The sequence below is a fragment of the Elephantulus edwardii genome, unplaced genomic scaffold (genome assembly GCF_000299155.1).
Source record: "Elephantulus edwardii isolate Elephantulus edwardi_28Jun2011 unplaced genomic scaffold, EleEdw1.0 scaffold00009, whole genome shotgun sequence".
In the NCBI taxonomy this organism is placed as follows: domain Eukaryota; kingdom Metazoa; phylum Chordata; class Mammalia; order Macroscelidea; family Macroscelididae; genus Elephantulus; species Elephantulus edwardii.
This window is the reverse complement of record NW_006399759.1, coordinates 17,972,681-17,996,220: the sequence shown is the minus strand read 5'-3', so window position 1 is coordinate 17,996,220 and position 23,540 is coordinate 17,972,681. Positions and strand designations below refer to the sequence as shown.

General features: G+C 34.9%; 1 protein-coding gene across 7 annotated transcripts in view; it reads right to left on the bottom strand.

Moving 5' to 3' along the window:
- The window catches only part of PUM2 (pumilio RNA-binding family member 2), a 121,840-nt gene that overhangs the window by 65,655 nt on the left and 32,645 nt on the right, over positions 1 to 23,540 (bottom strand). For 2 of the 7 annotated variants that reach the window (XM_006880652.1, XM_006880653.1), the window contains exons 1-5: positions 17,745 to 17,807; positions 16,045 to 16,047; positions 10,048 to 10,156; positions 2,504 to 2,691; positions 1,765 to 1,934 (exon numbers count right to left, since the gene is read on the bottom strand). In XM_006880652.1, coding sequence (XP_006880714.1) covers positions 1,765 to 1,934; positions 2,504 to 2,691; positions 10,048 to 10,156; positions 16,045 to 16,047; positions 17,745 to 17,795 — 521 coding nt within the window. In that variant the 5' untranslated portion in view covers positions 17,796 to 17,807. Of the gene's footprint in view, positions 1 to 1,764; positions 1,935 to 2,503; positions 2,692 to 10,047; positions 10,157 to 16,044; positions 16,048 to 17,744; positions 17,822 to 23,540 lie in introns of those variants that run through there. The other 5 variants (XM_006880650.1, XM_006880648.1, XM_006880649.1 and 2 more) reach the window with 4 other exon arrangements.

Sequence of the window (23,540 nt, the reverse complement as noted above, 5' to 3'; positions counted from 1 at the left end):
ACAAAGCACTTTAGACATGTGACTTAACATCTTATTTAAAAATTAATGACTGTCTTTTCAACATTAGAAGATATTTTTTAAGGGGCGCTCTGGTGGCCTAGTGGCAAGGAGCTGCAACTACAATCCCAGAGGCAAACGGTTCAAATCCACCAGATGCTCTGCCAGGGAAGGAGGGACAATCTCCTCCTGTACCAGTCAGATCTGATTTGACGGTACACGCACACAAAAATAATAAAATAAAATAAAATTTTTAAAAAAAGATATTTTTATTCTCCTTTATCATATTTTGTTTCCTATGGGACATTTCAAAAGTTCATTTTTCACTTAGAAAGTATCTCATAAACTCTGTCGTCAAGTCAAAACCAACTCACAGCTGATTTTCCAATGGGTTTCTGAGGCTTTAAGTGCAATGGGAGGAGGAGCCTGTCCATCTTCTCCCTGTAGAGTGACTGGTGGATTCAAACTATCACAGGATATACCAGAAGGGTGTATAAAACTGATCATCTTGAAAATTAGCCAATTAAAAACCTAAATAATAAGCCTATCATTCATACACTCCTTCCAGTCCTACTCCAATAATGTATGTATTGACAATGTATTCATTAATGTACATATTAAAGATATGCTGACGAAGTGGCCATATGGCCATAAACATTCTTTTGAAACTTTAATACACTGGCAGACAGTAATAACTATTATACCTAAAATAAGTAATTCAAGTATAACCTAAAATTAGTAAAAAAAATAGTTTTACAGGTCCTATTTTAATGGGATAAGTATAATCTTTCACATACAATAATTCTACTACAGAAAAAAGTAAACAGTGCCATAGGAAAAAAATCATTATGCTAGGAGTGGTGCTATTTTCTTGCTATAGTTAATGGTGTATTAACACTTCAATTATAAATGTGTAATCTGAAGGGTTTAAAATAAATTCATGTTTGAATGTATGTCCTTGACGGAACACATAAGATTAGATAATAGCAGAAGCACACAATCATAAGGTTCTAAAACAAAACAGAATAGTATTCAATTTCTTTCTCGTCAAAAGAGGTTTACTGGTTCTGGATGCTTTTTTGCACTTAAAAATAATTAAAATGGCATTTTTTAAAAAAGAAATACATTCTGCTTTTGATATATAAAGGCAATACATGTAAGAGTATACCACCCAGCATGTAACTATACTCTGTTGACTGAGATTTGACAGTTCGTAAGATCCCAAATAGCTAATTTCCAGGTATAGGCTTCAAAGCATTTGACTATCGAAGTATAACATACAGGAAATAGGTATGAAGAAACAACCCCCTATATTTACAAGTATCATACACAAACAACTAATCTATAAAGCTAAAACTAAGAATTCATAGTTCTTTGAAGCCTCAAATATGATCTCTGCTTCCTATAATGGCATGAATAAGTGGTAGCATCACAAATTCATGTAATATTAAAATGGACTCTAGTACTAGCCTAATTATGTCTCTTCATTTTCTAAGTTTGCATGTTATATGGAGGTGCACATGGACAGGAAAGATAGGCAGATAAGGAAAAGAACTCAACAGAAAGGCGATCAAAGCAACTCCAAGAAATGTCTGCTAAGCAATCAGATATCCTTACAAAAAAAGAAAATCTTAGACCAGATTCATACAAAGTACAAAAGGAAATAAACCTAAACTGGACAAATGTCTAAAAGCAGTCATATCAGCTGGTTGTAATAATCTCTAAAAAAGAGAAACTTTTTCTTCTTGGAGAAAGTTAAAATCTTACTTAAAATCTTTGCAATCGGCATCCATTCCATTTGGCAAACCTCTGCCATTTATTTTAGAATCATCATCATCTCCTTGTTTAAGCTCTCTGTTTTGGTCCTCCTCAAATGGAGAAGCCTTGCCTTTTTGATCTCCTTTCTCAGGTCCATCTGTTTCAGCATCTCTAGTGCCCTGAGGAAAAAGAATCTGTTTGATTCTGAGTATTTAATAGAACACAAAAAAGGCACCATAAGGTGGCCAAAAACTACACTAAAGTGCATGTAAACAATAAAAACAATGAGTCTTATTTTAATTTTGTACTTTACTAATTTATTAAAGGCTAAAATTTTAGTATAATCCAGTGATTTATAACAGAAGGGCTAAGGCAACCTTAACTATAGCGGTGCTGAAAAGCTTTAACACCACAAATTACAGAACTCTATTTGGTGCACAGATGAGTTTGTACATTTTCCAGAACTTCAAAGTTATGTTTAGTAACTTACAGATCAACCATAAGTATAAATAAGCCTTTTCAACCTTGCAAAATAATTTTCATTAATATTTTACTTTTATAACATAGTTATTATAAATAGCACCAATGGCTCTATTCATCTCATTTATTTAAGAAGTGGCCAAATGAAGAATCTAGAGATAGTAATAGCTCAAAATTTTCCTTTAGAAAGGACAGGGAAAGTAAACTGATTGAAATAATGAACAAATAACAATCAAGTGAATAATATTTCTTTAATAAAAATACTTACAAAAGTTCCCTTCCTAAATCGAGAATCCAATTTATCAGCAGGAGAGGAACTTAATACATATTCTACCATGCTCACACCAAGGCCTCCACTTTCTGATCGCGGAGACAATATTGCATTTACTTCACTGTTTCCAGAAAAACTCTGTCCAGATCTTCTCTGTACCGTAATAGGCTGGGACACAGGATGGTCTATTTGGAAGAAAGAATACAGTTATATTATTATACTTTTAAGCTAAACAGAAATGCTTTTAAACATTAAAACAGAATGGAAATTTTAAAAATCATACAATTTTATTTCAAATGTTAATATTATCTTTATAAAAAGCTCATCATTCTTTCGAGCCTCAAGAGCTTAAGCATTATCTTTTAAAAACAGACAGCAAGAATCATGTATTAGCAAAAAGGTAAAAGCTGGTGTGAAAAATATAAAAAAAAAAATGTACAACAAAATTTTCTGTTACTCTTCAATTTTTAAGTTGTGATTGTAATGAAAGTTTACAGAAAAGCTGGATTTTCATTCATTCATGGTTGCATTTTCCACCCTACCCAACTCAGTTCATGTTTTGTTTAGTTTTTTTAAAAAAAGGCATTCGGGGGGCAGGGGGGAGAATGAACTGGGGAGGAGGGTAGAGAAAACAGTGCAACAATGAATGAATGAAAGCCCCAAATCTCTGTAAATGTTCATTAAAACTAATAAAATTTCATAATAATTTAAAAAAAAAAAACCCACAAAGAAGGAAAATGGGGGGGGAGGCATTCATTGTTTCATAATTCCCCCCCCCCAGTCATCCCAGTTCACTTTGCTATACACCTCTTACTTTGGACTTCTGTCATACAAATAATGCCTAATCATATATTCCTTTTAAATAGTTCTTCCCTTTATCTTTTCCAAAGTAGTGTTTGTAATTTACTCCCTCTCTTCTTAGTTTCTCTCCCACTTCCATGTCAGTACTAACAGTGATGTTATACAGTATTTGTCGTTGTGATGGAGATATTTTACTTAATATAATGTCCTCCAGGGTCACCCATGTTGTGTAATATTTAATAAGTTCCTTGTTTTTCAGTGCTGTGTAGTATTCCATTGCATGACTATACCATAATTTTCCTAAACATTTACTTGTTGATGAGTTAAATAAAGTTTCATCTACTATGAATACCTTTCCTCACTTATTTCACTTATTGACAGCATTTTTATATAAAGCTTCCAAAAAAAAGTTCCTACAGAAGTCATTAAGTTACTAGTTGCCTCCAATTCAGGTACAATACTCTAAGGGGCTATAATAAAAGTGTTAAGCCATCAGTTTATTTACTATCATACTACTTAGATTTGTTACTTTTATGAGACTCTAATTAAAAAACAACTAAAACTCACTGTTGCCAAGTCAATTCTGATTCCTTGGTGGTAGGGGTATTACAAGAAATCCTCCACTAAGTTCCTGAAGCTGTAAACTATAGCAGGAGATTATCACTCTTTCTCCCAAGGAGCTGGTAGATTTGAACTAGTTAAGACTCACAATCTTAGGGTAAGCAGCTCAATTTACTACAAGCTATCTTCAAACCATATTAAGACATTCCCATTCCAGCACCTCTAAAAGTCCTGGTGCCAAAAGATTGGTAGTCTGAATTCAACTGCAGTCTGAATTCAAAGTCTTGTTGGTTTATGTGATGTCATGACTCATGACAACTCTATGTATGAAAAGGAAATCTGAATCTGGCCCTATCTTGTGTCATACTCACCATATATGACGTGCTTGAGCTGATTGTTAAAGTTACTGAGTCAATATTACCTTGTTGAGGGTCTTCCTATTCTATATTGACCCTACACCTTTCCAAGAATGATGTTCTTTGCCAAGGAAAGACTTTCCTAACAAAATGCCCAAAGTATGTGAGACAAAGCTTCACCACCCTTGCCACCTTGGTCGCTCTTTCGCAAACACGTATTTATTCTTTTGGTAGTCTGTGGTATATTCAGTACTGTTCTCCAACACCACAACTCAAAGGTCTCAAAGTATTCTTCTATTATCCTTAGTTATTGTCCAATTTTCAGAGGATGTTGTTGTTGTTATGTGCCATCAAGATGCCTGCGACTCAGTGACCCTAAAAACAATAGCCCTAAGAGCTGCTCTATCCTGTGCTAATCTGATACACCTACCCCAGTACCCTAGTCACTGAATCAATCCATCTCACTGACGACCTTCCTCTCCTGCGCTGTCCCTCAGCAACCAAGGTTGTGTCATCTGTATAATGCAGACTGTTGATATCTCTACCTCCAATCCTGATGCCACACGTTCCTCCTCATGGAGCCTAGTCTCCTGGATAATCTGTTCCACATATAGATTGAATAGATATGAAGATAGGATACATCCTTGGTGTGCACTCTTCCCAATTTTGAACATGCAATGTTTCCTCCCTCTGTTCTGATGACTGCCTCCTGGTCCAAGCATAGGTTTCGCATACGCACAATTAAGTATTCTGGGATTCCCATTCTTCTGAGTTAACCACAGTTTGTTGTAATCCACACAGTCAAATGCTTTTGCAGAGTCAATGAAACACAGATAGACATTCCTCTGGTACTCTCTGCTTTCAGCCAAAATCCATCTGATATTAGCTATAATATCCCTAGTACCACAACCTCTTCTAAACCCAGCCTGCACTTCAGTTCTCTGTTGATGTACTGTTCCAGTTGTTTATGGCATAGTAAATAATCATAAACATCGGGCACGACTTAGTCTTTAATTGATGTCCTTGCTCTTCAGCACTATGGAGTACAGTAGATTTTCCTAATGTGATACATCTTCTGATTTCTTGACTCTGGTACCAAGGGTGTTGATATAGGGCTGCTACAAGTTGAGGTTTAACAGCATTTAACAATCTATAAAATTAATTTAGTTATTAACTACAATTCTTAGAATTATAATTCCATTTGGACAAGGAATATGTTGTTCATATTTGCACATGTCCACTACTCAAAGTGTTTTATTTACAAAGTTAGGAAAGGGAGTGATATAAAAATTGACTAGACTGAAATATAAAAATCATGATCAGGGAGCACTGGTGGTCGAGTGACAGTAAGCTACACTGCAATCCAAAGGCACATGGTTTGAATCCACAAACAGCTATGCAGGAGAAGGATAGACAATCTCCTCCTATGCAATTAAATGCCTTTGAAAATCCACTAGAGCATCAGCTACAGGTCAGTTCTGACTCAGTGGTACACAACAACATAGTCCATCAGAGGTAATATATAAAAAATATTACCTAAATATCCATCTTGAAAATAATTTCCCATTAACAAGAGAGTTAACTCTTGGGGGAGGAGGGTACTCCAGAGTAGCACAACTAACACAAAGCTGGCACCTCTCAGGTAGTTCAAATCTATCTTGGGAAAAAAGATGGGCAATCTCTCCTAAGGGATATACTGCTTTAGAAAGCTATAGAAAGGTCAACTAGGAGTTAGAACTGGTTCAAAGACAATATTTTTTTTTTTTTAGTTTAGAAAACATTTATGGTGATAAATACAATGCCTACTTATCCTTCAAAATTAAATCCAAGTATGTCGATCTATCAAAAGTTATCAAATACACACATTTAATAGTAAGCAAATTCTAAAACGAAAATGAAAGATCTTGATAGTCATGATCATATCTCACTTATCTTGGTAGCTTCTAATCTGTTCCATGTTATTATTTTGCTCAAATTCTCAATATTTTAAGGAAATTTTGGTCAAATGTAGTTGTTATCAACATTTCAATCTATTTTGACTGTAAATAAATACTAAACAAGATCTTACTAAGTTTTTCAGTTTTAGCTTTTGTTGTTAATTGCTTCAGTTTAACAAGTTTAAAACTACAAAAGTACTTAAAATGTTTCAATATATTTTAATGATTTGGAGAATAAAGAAATACCTGGGAATTTTTATTCAACATAAAAGATTGGTTATTAGGTAGCTACTGTCAGGCTGAGTTCCACTGACAGTAATCCTATGTATATAACAGAATGAAATGCTATGTAGCTCCGTATTACCCTCATAATGGTAGCATGCTTTTGACCTCATCCTTGTGACCACTGTGCTGAGCCTTATCACAGTAGGTTTTGTGCAGCCTTGCTGGTCCTGTATTTAAGAGAAAGAGTGTAGTCCTCTATCTAGGTCGTGGTCTTCACGATTATTTGTTATGCACCAAATATCTGGACAATGACTAGGGATGATAGAAAAAAAATCGATGCCTATGAGCTGTGGTGCTGGAGAAGAGTACTGAATACACCATAAACTACTAAGAGAACAAACAAGTTAGTCCTAGGAATGGAGAAACCAGGCTGTGTCTTGGAGACAAGAATTTTGATACTTCGTGTGACATACTCTGGGCTTGCTGCAAGTAAGGAACAGTCTTTGGAGAGGGACATCATGCTTGGACATGTAAGAGAAGACAACCCTGCATGAGATGGACTGACTCAGTGACTAAGGTAATGGAGGAAGGCGTGTCAGAGACAATGAGGTTGGCTCAGGATAGTGCAGAGTTCAGGGCTGTTGTACATAAGGTTTGATATGAGTCCCAAGTAACTTGATGGCATTTGGCAATAACAACAACAGTAGCACCCTGTTGTGTTGTGATTCAAAAAATTTTCATTACTTTTGGGGATAAGGTTGTCAGGCATTCATACTTCATCTGAAGTTCCATTGTCATGTATCCATCATGGATGATACATCAAAAGCATAGCTTTAAGGATAAGAGTCAAAAAGCAGACCACAGCAGGTCAGTACAACTGACAGGTAGGTGAAATTGGTTATTATCATCCTTTAATATATGTTTTATAGTAGTCTGATCATTTGAAATAGATCAAGTTGCTTAAACTTAAGTTATAAAAGAGAAAATTTATAAAATATCAGGTGTCATCTTATAAATTTTGACACATGGAGATCACAGGTGTGTCAAAATAAAATTACACATGATTTTCCATGTTTAATATTCATAATTATTATGCTAAGTGAACTTACTCGGTCCCAAAAGGAAAAATATTGTGTAAGACCATTGTTGTAGAAATAGAAAGATAACTTTTTCAGAAGCAGGTGACCAGGCCTATCTTCTGAAGTGCTTCTGGGTAAAACGGAACCTCTAACATAAACTTCCAATCTTTCAATAAGGTGTAGGACATTTTAATTGTTTGTACCACACAAGGACTTCATTTATAAAATACACTGGAATAAATGAGCACCTCTATCAGAAACATATGAAACCAAATAAAGGGACTGTTGTGTGGATCGCAACAATAAGTGACGGACACTGAGGAGAACAGGAATCCCAGAACACTTGATCATGCTTATGCGAACCCTATACTTGGACCAGGATGCAGTCATCAGATCAGAGAGATGAAAACAGTGCATGGTTCAAACTCAGGAAGAGTGTAGGCCAGGGATGTGTCCTATCTCCATACCCTTTATGCAGATCACCCAAGAGGCTGGGCTCTATGAGGACGAATGTGGCATGAGGTTTTGAGGAAGACTCATTAACAAACTACATTATGCAGAAGACACAACTCGGCTTGCTGAAACTGAGAAGGACCTGAAGGGCTTGCTGCAGAGGGTCAAAGGCTGCAGCCTTTAATATGAATTGAAGCTCAACATCAAGAAACCAAAAATTCTCACCACTGGGCCAATTGGCAGCCATCATGATAGATGGTGAAGAGATTGAGATTGTTAACAACTTTAGTTTGCTTGGCTCCACAATCAACACTCTTGGTACCAGAAGCCAGGAAATCGAAAGATGAATTGCACTGGGAAAGTCTGCTGTCAGGGACCTCTCCCAAGCAGTGAAGAGCAATGACATCAGTCTGGAGACTAAGGTGCAAGGTGATCCAAGCCACAGACTTTGTAATTGCTTGCTATACGTCAGAAAGCTAGACAATGGCTAGGGATGATAGAAAGAGAACCGATGCCTTTGAGCTGCTGTGGGGGAGAAGAGTACTGAATATGTCATGAACTGAAAGGAGAACAGGTTTATCCTGGAGAAGGTAAAGGCAGGCAGCTCCTTGGAGGCAAGGATTCTGAGGCTTTGTTTTATATACTTTGGGCATGATGCAAGGAGGGACCAGTTCTTGGAGAGTGACATCATGCATGAAAATCTAAAATAAAATATTTAATACTACATAATGATGCTCTTTAACAATATAGTCACATTTATATATCATACATATGTTTGGGGACTTTGGTGGCACAGATGATAACAAATTATGCTGCTAACCCATAAGTCATGGTTATCTAGCACTCTGAAGACATTATAGCTCTATGGAAGACAGGCGATCTCTTCCTATTATGATGTTACTACAATTCACCGCCAATCCAACAGCAGTGAAAAAGACACACGTGTTTATCTTGCCTCACCAATTTCTTGGACCTAAGTCTTGACTTACTATTTATGAAGGTAGTTGTGTGCCACTGAGTCAGAAGCAACCCACAGCTGACCCTCCAGAGTGTTACCAGAGGCAGTAAATCACACAGAAGGAGACTTCCCATCCTTCTCCCTCAGAGCAGCAGCTGCTCATTTTCAACTGTGTGCCTTTGGGGCTCCAGTGCAGTTTCTTAAGACTAGGCCACCAGAACTCACTAAAAGATATATTACTCTGGGAAAATATGCTGTCAAAGACTTTAAATGAAAGAGCAAGGATATCAGTGTAAAGAATAAAGCAAGCCTTACTTAAGTCATGGTATATTCAATTGTCATATGCATATGAAAAGTTAGACAAACAACAAAAAAACACCTGATAACTCTGAATTACACTGGCATAAAACACTGAACATGCAATAGATGGCCAAAGAAACATACAACTCTGTCTTGGAAGAAGTGCAGAGTGCCCTTTAGAAACAAAAACTGTGTATTTATGGAGTATCACAAACTTTCAAAGCTCTGTTACCATTCTGGGACTTCTAAATTACTGAGGAAGTTATTTTCTTTCTGAATGTAGCTAAAGTCTAATAAAGTTGCAGTAAACGGCATTTAGAGAACAGCAATCATTGTAATCTAAGACTGAAAATTGTTAAGTACTATCAGTTGGAATCAACTAATAGCTGACTCTCTAGTAGGTTTTCAGATGCAATCAAGTGCAAGGTAGGAGAATGTCCATCTTTCTCTCATGGAGCAGCTGGTGGATTAGAACCTTGTGTCTCTGTACGGCAGCGCAATTCCCTTACCACTAAACCACCAGTAGTAAATTTATCCGTCTTCTATTTAATGGAATATCAGAATTTTTATTCAGATTTTTTATTCAGATTATTTTAGATAAAACCTTATTGTGACAAAACCTTTTGGTTGGCAGGCTATCACATAAGGACTAAATGACCTAAGAAAAGGGTACATTATCCCAATAGATAGATAGATATAGATATATAGATATATATATAGATTGTTATCTTTGTTAAGGATGAAATTCTCAACAGTTTCAGTCTTTGATTAAGTCTTCAGCAAAAATATCACAAAATTACCCCAAAATCATGGGGGGTTGTAGACAGGGTTTTGAATAAGCTCCTGATAAAAATATACCAAAATAACTTACGAGATGTTCCCCATGCAGTCTCTCTCCATTCATCATCCCCAAGAAATATGCCTTTTTGTCCATCTTTTGTTGAATCATCAGGTTCCCAAAACTTTTTGGTAGGCAAAAGCTATTAAGGAAAAAAGGAAAATAATATTTAAATTTTATTCCAATTATAAAGAACCAATATATAGGAGAAAGCAAATATATCAGTGATGTATGTAAAAGTTAATTTTATGTTGATGAAAATTCCACCACCTATTTCATAACCTAGTCCATGATAACTTGACCTATATTTAGATATAGCTCTAATAATTACAAATCTGAAAATAAATCAAAGTCTATTTCTGACATTCCTGTAAGTTTTAAAATTTTTTATGTTATTTTTCTTTACATGTAAATTTCTTCCCAAGACTTACTAAATTTACTTTAAAACAGGCTATAAAATAAAATTGTCTTCAGGAATGATAAAAATTTTCCTTACTTTCAAGTACTGCTCCTTTCTGTTGATAATTCTTCAGTCTCTAACACAAAATATTTTTTCATTCTTAGTTCACCTACTAAATGGGAGTGACCACTGTAATTTTTACTAGCTCTTGAATACTAGCAACATGTCAACTACTAATCAGAACACTCTGGAACACATATAAATGCCTCCACATATTTTAAGATAACAATCTCACACCTCTGTTGTTTTCTTTTATAGTGTCACCTACATAATTCACAAAATCTGTGAGGATATAACTATTCACTAGTTACTTAAAATATTCAATTAGTTAATTCTTACTTATGTTTTAATATTCTTTGAAGTTCCCTGACCACTTAGAGGAGATGAACTAAGGATATACATGCTAGTAAAGAGTAAACTGGTTTAGTGGGACATGTATTTCTTACATAAACCATCTGTCAAGATTCTTACCATTTTTAGCCCACAATCAGTGCTCATTATACTTCCATTACTGCCCTGGTAATACGTTGGTTGGCTCACCAAAAGGCCGTGGCTCAATTTTACCAGTTGTTCTGAGGGAGAGAGTTGAGCAGTCTCCATCCATCAAGATTTACAGCCTCAGAAATCTGATGGAGGACTGCTAGGAGAGTATACTGACTTGATGGCAAGCAGGGTGAGGTTTTGTTTTTATTACTATACTGATCCTACCCAGATTACCAGTTTGTCTCCTCGATGGCAACATGATCTCATTTTCAGAGAGTTTAAAATGTATACACGAACTATAACAGAATGTAACTTAGAAAACCCTGAACTGGGTCTGACAGATAAATGAGTGACAGAAACAAAGAAAGAGAGTGAGAGAAAGAAAGGGTGAGTGATTTGAGTGTGCAATTGCACAGGAAGACAAAAACAAAAACAACACTTACGAAAATACAGTGTGAAACAAAGAATAAGCAGGAGAAACATAAATAAAGGTCATAAGTCGGTGCTAGTAAAGCTATGGCTTAAGAAGAAGCTTAAAGGTCGGCTAAGAATATTGGATATTATACTGATAGCAAAAGAAATCAGCAAAGGTTAGTAACAGTGATTCCACTAGGTTTAAAAACTCAAACCAAGGGGCATTAATATACAGAATAAGAAAGGGAGAAAGAACACAGGAAAGGAGTCCATTTAAGAGAATGACAGTAAGTCCAAAGTAAAAATAATACAGTACTGACAGAAAGAATAAAAAAATACTTTATTTGAAGAGTCAATATATTGAGTCAAAATTTATTTGAAGGATCTAGGTATAAATATGGGGATGTATAGGCAAGAAGACTAAAACTTCAAAACTGGAGAGTGAAGTAGATGGCACTGGTGCTGACCAACACAGAAAAAACAAACAGAAAAACAGAGAAGCAGCAGGCTGTTCTACTTCGAGTTTTAGGAAGAGAAATGAGCAGAGTTCCAATTCTGTCATGCTCCTAATTTATATCTCAATTTTGAAAAAAGATGAACTTTTGATATTTTAGAAGTTTTTGCAGATTAAGATCTTTCCAGGCTGCAAATGATTTAAAGTAGAGACACTGAAACATCATCATCTGCTTTAACATAAATCCCAACTAAGTAAAATGCATCCTCAGTATTTGAGGGCTTTTTAAAAAAAATTCACTATAAAAATTCATGTAACTATTCAGATCAAATGTAAAGCTGGTAATACACTATTAAAGCATCATACTCTATATAGTTAGGGAGCTCTGGTGGCTCTGTGGTAAAGAACTGCACTGCTAACACTAATGTATGTATATCAAATACACCAGCTCCTCCACAGGATAAAGATGAACAATCTCTGGAGCAATTTACTGCCTCTGAAAACCTGCTGGAGGGTCAGCCACAGGTTAGTTCTAACTTTATGGTACACAACTAACAACTATATACTTATAACTGAACATTCATTTACAATAAAATGTGTAAACATATAATCCCTTTAGGATACTACATTAAAATAATAGATATGCTTTTCACAAATACTTCATGAAAAAAATTTCAATATCAAAATAAGAGTAACAATGAATCTAAAACAATATACTTAATAGAACAACTAACAGAATAATTCATGACAAATAGAGAAGTGTGTGAAACTCTTCTGAGGCAACGAAAAGATAGTTTTTTGCACTCATCAGTCCAACGACTGTTTTGGGACAAGATTTTACACGATACTTATAGAGCACTGTTTAAAATGCAACACATACAACTCAAAACAACAATGTCAAGCACTTACCAACTTTGCTTACTTTTTGTTAGCATTGTTCTATGAGTATCTCCTCATTTTGCAAATATGCATAAATTATCATGCAGAGAAACAGAATTTAGATGTTAATAAAATCAACACCTCTCCTATCAAAGGTCTTCATCCAACACAACTTTCTGTGACAGTGTGAATATGCATTTCAAGTAATTTTAGATAAACTACTAGCTTATGATGAAAAGTATGTTAAAATGGATTAAATAAAGGGCAGAACAGGAATTAAATAGAACAGTCAATGAATGATGCATCACATAGAACAGCAATGAAAATAAATACTTGTCCTTAAGACTCTTCAGTATAAATGGGAAGAGCATTACAGAAGAGTGGAAGAGTATTTATAAATAAATGATCTAGTATCACTTCACAATAGTTTCCTAATTCACAAAAGTCCTAATGTAAGGTGAGGCAAATCAGTATTCGTCAACCTGCTCCACTGTGCTTCCAAATCAGAAATTACTGAGTGGATGTACAAATTTATCCACAACTGTCCTCTGCCTTCTAAGTTCTTTCCTTCAAAAAGAATTAATGGCTTGCTCTATCCATCTCCATAAATAAATCAGTCAAGACCTGACTTGCAAAAACTGTCTTTAAAAATGAGAGAGGAGGAATCTCCAATTAAAGATATGTTTTAAGTTGTGCTTACACTTTAAAATAGTTTTCTATTATGTGAAGTTCTTAAAACCACCAAGTCCAAAAAGATGTAAAGTTGAAATGATCATGTTTTAAACTGAGGTGTTCATCAATCAAAACTGAACACTTTTCAGAAGTAGGCTATCAGGTCATATTATTAACTGTAAGTGAACAAATAAAAGATAGGCATAGATAAGCTAGAACTAGGATGTAAAAAGATCAAAAGAACAAGGTTAATTTTCTAGAAATCTAGACTATTATCTTTTCTGTTAATAGTTGGTTTGTTTTTTTTTCAACTCAAGCTACGTCCCCCAAACCTTCTCCCTTTCAAATATCCCTTACTAACATAAACTGACAGTATTAATGTTGTCAAGTCCAATGAGAATAGTATTGGAAATAGTTAAGTCGCTCATCAGGTCATACTGCTGTCCAAGCACCACTCTGTCACTTAAACATTAATTACATTTTCTAAGCTTCTGTTTCCTTGCCAGAAAAATTGATAATAAAGTAACTGTTACAAGAATTATCATGAGGTTAGAATAAAATACATCAACTCCTTGCCACAGCATAAGGAGACACATAAATATTAGGCATCTTTATCACTACCCAACACATGAGTCCTTTAATATTATAAACATTAATGACACAATGGCTAAGCAATAGTTAGCTGGCTAGTTATAACAAAGAATTCCAATATTATTTACCGCAGAGATTGCATCTATAGCTGTTTGCCTTTTTTTTCTCCTTTGAGTTAATTTGGGTATTCTAGGGGGATCATGAAATCCAGTTACTGAACACTTAAAACAAACAGCTGCCTGAGTAGTCGTATTTTGAATTGGGAAAAATAATAATATAGTCATATATTGCACTGAAGAAAAAAAATCAGAGGTCAAAAAAAAATTGACCAAGTTTACTGTATAATTAGCAAGCAACAGAACTGAATTTGAATCTCTTTATTTCTGAGGCCAATGTGCTGTAGTTAACTATTTAAAAAGATGGTTCATCAATATTTTGGGAATTTACCAGTATTAAAATATTGTTAGGATTCATTTAATTGCTATAATTTGATTTTTAAACCTGTTTTTGTTTTTATGACTTTTTAAAAATGTGAAACTCCCTTTGGCAATCTCTCCCCAATTAAGTGGGAGATTTTTTAGGTTTTTTTGTTTTTTACTCTTGGTGTGTCTTGTTTTGACTGAATTTTATTCTTTTCTTACTCACTGATTTGTGTCTGTGCACTACTAATAAACTAAAATGCAGCCATTAAAAACAAAAACACAACCCTATTAGGAAAACAGCCCCAGATAAATAAAAGTTTAAATAATATTACAATATTCTTGCCATATAATGAGTCCATTCATTCTGGTAGATAAACCAAAATAAGATTACATACACATTAAGGTATGGTCAGTAACACTGTTACTTTAAACAGTTGATTTCCATGCCATTTATCCCTAAACTCAGATCAGAATTAAAGTATTTAAGAGGCATACATATAAAAGGTTATTTTTACTACTATATGTAAAAAAGTCTTATTAAAATTCATACTACTCATGACTGATCTAAAGGGGAGTGGAAGAGCATCTTATTTCCCTATTTAGTTATGTTTTACTTTTCACTTTACAAATACTTTGGGATCTTGTGGGGTTTTTTGTTAGCTGCCACGATTCTGACTCACAACAATCCTACATGTTAAAAGTAGAAAAGAGCTTAGTACACATTACTTTAAGTGTTATAAAAGGAATATTATTTACCACACTCAATCTATATAATAAATAATCCCCAAATTAAACACACCAGCTCGGTAATTTAAATTCTGGGTTCTATGAAGAATCTCAAATTGGGTTTGTCTTAAAGAAGAAACAGTTACTTATCTATGTACGTATCCAATAACTTAAAGATAACAGATATGTACCTTTATAATATAGTTGATTAAACTATTATCCTAATGAAGTAGATTTCAACCTCCTGGATTAGCTTTGCTCCTTTTAAGCCACAGGACATAAGTCAGATGATCTTTTGATAAAAGCAGAACCACTATTATTTTTTTTTTTTTTTAAAAAAAGGAAAGGATGAGTTTACAAATGGACAAATGCAAAATGCTTCTCATTTCTGGATGAAAAATTAGATGAGATTGTTCTCTGCTGGTAGGTCAGTAAAGTTAATTACGAGTTACAAAAAGCAGTACACTGGCAATTAGCCCTAGCCGAAAATGCAGTGATTTGTACATTAGAAAACCACATAAACGTAAAACATAATAAACAAAACTTTAAAGGAAAAGTCAAGACTAGGGCAATCTAATAAAAAAAGGATTTTACATTTAAAAAAAAAATACAAGCAGTTTTAGAAACCTAAGGCTGCTTTTAATTTATGCCAATGAATAAATTCTGGGATAAAACAAAACCAAAAAACCTCACCTGTCAGGAAAGGAGGAGAAGACTGGTGAGAGAGAGACAGGCAAAGAAGGAAATCCCAGAAGGTTCCCTGCTGCCTGTGAGATGAGGAAAGATAGAAAGGCTTGTGGGAGAGAGAACCCAGAGGCAGAAATCTGAGGTTTCTTATCTATCTCTTAAAGATAACAATAATATTAGTGATTAACAGCTTATTTCAAAAGTACATTTTTATTGAATGAAGGTTACTGATGAATTATAACCTGCTATCATCCACCAAGCAGCAGCCAGTCTAAGCCCTCAACAATTACTGAATATATCCAACATTTCAATGAAGAAAGCCTGGACTTAGTTTAACATACTATTCAACCCTGCTCCTCTTTTCAAAAAACCTCACATGCTCTTCTCTTCCAACCTAAATTACTAACCCCCTTTAATAATTGTTTCTGATAACATTTTTTAAACTGCAAAGCATTGGAGTTGTCAAATGTTACATTAGAAAGAAACAGAACCAATTAGTAAATTTATATATAGTGTGGATTGAGGAAATAAAGTGTGGGAACTCTAACTATAATAAAGTAAGGACATGACTATTCTTAAGAGTCAACAAATTCAAATTTGTCACAGATTGGAAGGTTGAAATGGTTTAAGTCTGCTTTTTAAGATATGTTATTCTGCTTTCTAAAAACTAAAGGAAGCAGGTGACAGGAAAAGAATGAAAGCCTGTTATTCCCACATAATATAAATAATGCCTAAGGAGCCACTGTAATGCAGTGAAGCTGAAGTTCTGAATGAAAAAATTATTTCTTCTCTCAAATTTCTCTTAGGGCCCAGAATTTTACCTTATGCACTGGACTAACAAGTTTATTTTGGCAATACTTAAGCTTAAGCACCTTAACTCACCCTTAAATCAGTCCTCTGAAAATGACAAACTCTTTGGAAAACGCTGTTCTGGAGAAGGGGAGGGTTAGCTAGCTGCAGAGTGCCCTCTTGTGGCCCAGAGGAGTGACTGGACTCTTTTTCTGCATCTGAAGAGCACAGCATTGGATGGAGTGAGTCTCATGAAGGTCTAATCTACCAAAGTAAAATAATCTCCAGGAGCAAATGGTTAATTACATGACTCAGATCTGTCCACTGTTATTTTCCATTACCGAAGTCCACACTACATTAAGTACTATAGAACTTGACAATGATGCAATTGTGACCACAGGGGTTTTCATAATAAAAATTTTCTAAATATTCATTAGGTAGACGGAAAGTATTTGCTATCTTAAATATATAATGGTGAGGTTAAATGTGTGTATAATGAAAATTATGGATTAATAATATTGATAAAATTCATTTAAAAATTTCAGAGTACCTACTGTGTGTATGCTAGATATTAAAGATAACAACCTCCAAGAGAGACAGACGAATACAAAACAAAACTATAGCCAGTAACATAAGTACAAATTTAAAAAAAAAAATCACAAGTCATATAAAGAAATCATTCCTTGTACTGCAGATAGTAATAGAACAACAGGGAAAATATTTTTTCCGTAATTTTATGGAGAATTAGAAATTTATTAAGCAAAAATCCATGCGTGAATAAGACAGATTTGAGAAGAAAGCATAGTGAACAGTCAAGTGTGGCTAAAGCAAAAGTAGCACATACAAAAACAGCAGAAAAAGGGTACGGAAAGTGTTCTCGTAGCAAAAATTATGCTTCGTTAACAAAATAGAAGATATTCTTTAAAGAACACAAATAATTATATATAATCAGACTAACAATAACTGCTAAAAGTGAAAAACAAAACTCAAAATCTTAAAATCACTACAACTACAGAAATAGGTGATCTAAGATTAAACCAAATACCATTTGAGAGACATGACCATCATTTTTAAGGCGACTAACAGTTTAAACAGTTCTCACTAGTTCAAATACTCTAACATAAGATAATCTTTAGTATTCATAAATATTTACCTCTCCCATTCCCCGAGATTCTAATGCAAGAGCTTGAAAATCATGATTCATTTCATCCACAGATCAAACCTGTTGAATAATTAAAAAAAAAATTAGTAAAAGATTATTTTTAAATAACAGACTACATCAATTAGTTTTATAGTATCCTGTTGCTATTACTGATATTAAGTCATCTGAGATAAGCAAGAAGCACATTTACATTAAAATCTGTGGGGAAAAACCTTGACAAAATTGTCATTGAATTATTCTGTGTGCCAACAAAAACCTGTACAAATTCCTGAACAATGGAATAGGTGGATAAAGAGTGGAAGAAGTTATTTCTATCATCCATTACAAATTATTATTTTACTTAAAATGTCATCTCAGTATCTCAACATACTGCAGAGCCCAACATAAAAATAAGTATTTATAAGCGATTTTGAGGTAGGAGTAAGTACACTTTATTGAAACAAAATGTGTTGGGAGAAACTGAGGATTTAGGAACAAACACTGGTTGACGAAATTTAAAAAAAAAAAAATCAAGGGAGATTCTGGTTCTGAGAAGTAAAGTGGAAGACAGATAGAAAAGGTTCAATAACAATAACAAGTTTGGTCTACAGAGGGAGGGAGCCAATGTGCTTCCCCACACCTCAGTCTCAAAGTCCTCCCTTCCAATCACTGTCCTGAAGTGGACCTCAAACATATATCACCTGCCTCTTCACAACATGATCACTAGTACCAAACTGTGGCGTGCTGGGGATGCGATATGGTAGTCAATGAAACTCAGTTTTGTCACTTTGTGCACATTTGTGTTTTACGCTATTATAGACTAAACTCTGCTGTCCTTTCACAAAAGTATTTAAATCCTAACCTCTACATCTGTGGTATAATTTCAATTTGGGAAATTAGTTTTGTTACATTAAATACATGAGAAAGTGCACAAGAGTAACACATAACAAAGATAAACATTATTATAGACACAATCCTAACAATAACAGGAACAAAAATATATGCAGATGTGGCATACATTATTTCTATATAAGCATGTTGTTGTATACCATTACATTAGAACTAACTCACAGTTGACCTTCAAATGGGTTTTTAGAGGCAGTCAATCATACAGGAGAAGACTGCCCATTCTTCTCCCACAGAAACGCTAGTGGATTCAAGTCATAACTTTGGGTTGCCAGCACAACTCATCTGTCAGCTTCCAGAGCACCCTATGTAAGCCAGTGTACTACAAAGTATATCTTTGTTTACAGAAGAGCAAATGTGACAAAATTATGAAAACATCACAGCCAAAACCTTGAGCAATGGGATAGGATCACAGTCTCAAAAAAACCACCTAAGTCAATTAGCATTTTAAAAAGCTCACAATGTTTTATATCCTACTGTTTGAGTAATGAGTAAAACCTTAACAGCTAGTAAGGGGCCATATTAAGATGGAACTATTGGTCTCTAGCCAGGGGAAAGAAGAGTGAAGAAAATTACACTGAGGAAGCAATCAGTCCAAAAGACTAATGAACCACATGAAACTTAACTTCCACTACTCTGAGATCAGAACTGATCACTTCTCTGATCGGAACCATAAAAGGCTCTGGATGGGATGAGAGAAAAACACAGAAAATCCAAAATCATAAAAAAGACTAGATTTACTAGTCAGAAAACTGGTGAACCACAAGACTCTGGTCTTCAAACATCATTCAAACCTGAAATTAACTTAGACTGAAGCCAAACAATAGAAAGATTATAATATGAACAATAATAACTGAGAAATAAATTCCTTCAAATAATCAACCATACAAGACCAAAAAGACATTTATGCAAAACTAAAAAGTTCAGACAGTAGAAGAGGGACCACAGGGAAGCAGTTCATCTTTCTCTGCAGAAGCGGATTCAAATCAATTGTATCAAAAGTAAAAGTCTATCCATTAGGCTACCAGTTGTTGTAGTTGTTAGGTGCCATCAAGTCAGCGATCTTTTGAACAACAGATCTGCATCCTGTCCTATACTGTGCTATCTTCAGTCTCTGACAAACAGCCCACTGCTGCAGTCAGTGTGTCAATACATCTGGTTAAGGGTCTTCCTCTCTTTCTAAGCATGAGTCCTTCCTTCAAAGAATAGCTAATCCAAACAACACACAAAAAGTATGAGACAAAGTTTTTTCATCTTTGCATTTTGGCACTCTGGCTGCAGCTTCTTCAAGATATAACTATTTGATCTCTTGGCAGTCCATGGGATATTCAGTACTCTTCCAACACCACAGCTCACAGGCATCAATTCTTTTGGCATCCTTATATACTTACTGTTCAGATATCAGCAGCACAGCTAGTGATTGAAAAGACCATGCCTCAATCAGGAACAAGTTAGTCCTCAAACTGGCATCCCATCCCTGCTGCTCAATAATTTGGAGAGGTACCTGACTGCAGACTTTTCCAGTAAAATATGTCTTCTGATCTCCTGACTGCTAATACAAGGGCTATTGTTGACACTTTCAATCTTTTCTCCATCTACCATGATGTTGCCTAGCAGTCCAGTGGTAAACATTTTTTGTATTCTTGATGCTGAGATGTAATCCTTATTGAAGGCTGTATTCTTTGATCATCTGCAAGTGCTTCAAGTCCTCCTGACCTTCAGAAAGTAAGGTGTAACATCTGCTTAATGTAGGTTTTTGATGAGTCTTTCTCAGATTCTGATGCTACATTCTTCTTCATAGAATCCAGCTTCTCAAATAATTTGCTCAGCATACAGATCAAGCTGTCAGAGCTCCTTCTAAAACACCACCGCATCTGACATTATGAAGCACCTATTCTTTTTAATTCACTGATTGTTGCACATTGTTCTCCCTCCTCTAGTCCACAGAGCAATGCACCCCTTGTTCTAGGTTGTTGTCATACATATAATGCCTAATAATATTATTCCTTTTGGACAGTTTTTCCCCTGATGTGTTCCAATGCAGTGTTAACATTATCTAGCCACTCTTCCTATTCTTCCTCCAACCCCCTATTGTTAGTCCTCTAACAGTGGTGTTATGCAGTATTTGTCCTTTCGTTACTGAAATAATTCATTCAGCATAATTTCTTCCAGACTCACCCAAGCTGTATGTTTTACAAACTCACTGTTTTTTAATGCTGAGTAATACTCCATTATATGAATATTTTGATCAGGCGATCTGGTGCTTTCTCAAAAAGCTGGAAACAGAAATATCATTTGATTCAGCAATTCCACTACTGTGAGTATATCCCTAAAGACACCAAAGCTGCGACTTAGACAGATGTATGCACATCCATGTTTATTGCTGCATTATTCACAACAGCAAAGACATGGAAGCAACCCAAGTGCCCATTTAATCTTATTGAAATATAATTTGCACTGTTACTGGTTTACCCAAAAATTCTTTTTTCTTTTCTTCTGATTTCTTTACAGATTCCAACTTCTCTTTTACTCTAAATCTCAGTGTTCCTTAGAACTCTGGCCAATCAAACTCAGTCCCATTGTTCTGAGTACTACTACCTGCTCAGGGTCTTATACATTTGTATTTACAAATCAAATCTCTTCACTCTCCAAAATTCCAAACTATCTCCTTCCCTTTCCTATTACCCAAGTAACACAGGAACCTCCAAATATTTCTTTCTCCTTGACTTTCACTTCTAACCTTCTTATACCTAATATCCATTTGCTTACCAAGTCTGTCATGGTTAACTTCCTATCTCACCCTTTCATTCAACTGTGTTGTTCAGACTACACTGAAATACTGTTTCCTATTATCCCAGTCTATAATCTAATATGCAAAATATAATCAATCACAAGTATCTTTCTGAATCATATACTTGATTGTATGACTTCTATACATCTTGCCATCAGACTTACTGACAAAGATTAAATGCCTTAATATGGTGTGTGGTTTTTTTTAAATTTTTATTGTATTATTTTTTACATGTACCGTCAAATCAGATCTGACAGGTACAGGAGGAGATTGCCCCCTCCTTCTCCAGCAGAGCATCTGGTGGATTTGAACCACATACCTCTGGGATTGCAGGCAGTGTCTTGCTACTAGGCCACCAGAGCTCCCTAATATGGTTTATTTAATAAATAAATATATATATATTATATGTATATATGTTCAAATTAGTGTTCTGGCACTAACTGTGGAAAACTAACTTAAACCTTCTCAATTTCCTTACCTGACAATAATGTGAGCATCTGCCCCAAGGACGTGCTATGAGAACTGAATTCACTCTCCCTCACTGCCATCCAAATAATTCTGACTCATAGTGACCACTATTTTTTGGGTTTCTGAGGCTGTAAATCTTATTGGTAGGAGACTGTTCGTTGTGTCTCTTGGAGCTGCTGGGACAACATGCTACACACTATGCCATTAGAGTTCCTTGTGAAAACTGAATTTGATAACTTAAAACCACCACCTAGAACAAAAGAATTCTGAACTATTAAAAATTTCTTCAGTGCCTTTATGAAATGGGGTTGGAAAAATTAGATGTCCATATGCAAAAGCAAGTAAAAAAGCATTATAATACAACTCAAAATAAGTATTAACTAAAAATAGACCATGAACATAAAAGGAAAACTTAAAATAGAGAAGAAAATACCTTTCACCTTACATTTTAGAATATATTTATAGACCGACAGTGTGCGCTCTGGCAGCCTAGTGGTAAACAGTTGCACTACAACCCAAAAGCTGGAGGTTCAAATCTATCTATAGCTTTAAAGAGAAAACTTAAGGAAGAAAGAAGAGTAATTCCCTCACATGCAATTTACTGTCTCTGAAAACCTGCCGGAGCATCAGCTATAAGTCAGTTCTGACTCAACGGCACATAACAACAATACCAAAAAGCAAAATTATAAAGGAAAAACAGGCCTTTGTGCAAATGAATCACTCTTCTTGGTAAGATACTATTAAAGAGAATGAGAAAACAAACCAGAAACTAGGGTGAAATACTTATCAAATAGCTGAAATGGACTTGTATTCAGAATATATAAAGAGCTCTTAACAAAAAAGAGAAAGACCAATTTGTCTAATTTTTTAAAAATAAAAAAGCAAAATACCTAAACACTAATATCAAAAAAACATATACACACATGAAAAGATGAGAATTTCTGTAGGAAAATACAAATTACAGACTATAATTAGATGCAACTAGTATCAGTTAGAAATACCTAAGCTAGGTATAGATCCCAAAATGCTGACACCCCACCCCACCACCTTTACTGTAGCATTATTTATAGCAATAGCGAGCTGGAATTAACCCAAGTATGGTACCAAAGGGCAAATGCTTAAAGAAACTCTGGTACGTTCACACAATATTCTAAAAAATTAAGAATTTGTTAAATATGGCACGTGAATAAATCTAGAACAGATTATGCTGAAAAACATAAGCCAGCCACAAAAGATTACGATGATGTTAACATTTGTTGTTGTTGTTGTTGTTAAGTACCCTCGAGCCACACAGACTTACAAAACACTGTACATCATGGGGAACCATTATCACATTTGACACATCAGTGTCACAGTGTATAGCTTTACAGCAACCACTATTTACCTCTATACAGCAAAGGGATAGACCACTGCTATACCACTTAGAAGAATGTTTGATTAAAAACAATTAAAACCAGGCCTGAGGGCAGCAGATTAAAATCACTCACCTTTGGCTTGGTAGCATCACTTTCTGTCTACTAGGCCAAAAGAGCTCTCTCTTTGTTGCTGTTGTTAAGTGTGAACAACCACTACTATTGTTAAAAAGCTAAGGAAAAGTTTACACATAGAATCAATGTTTGAAGGTATGCATGTTTGGGGTTTGT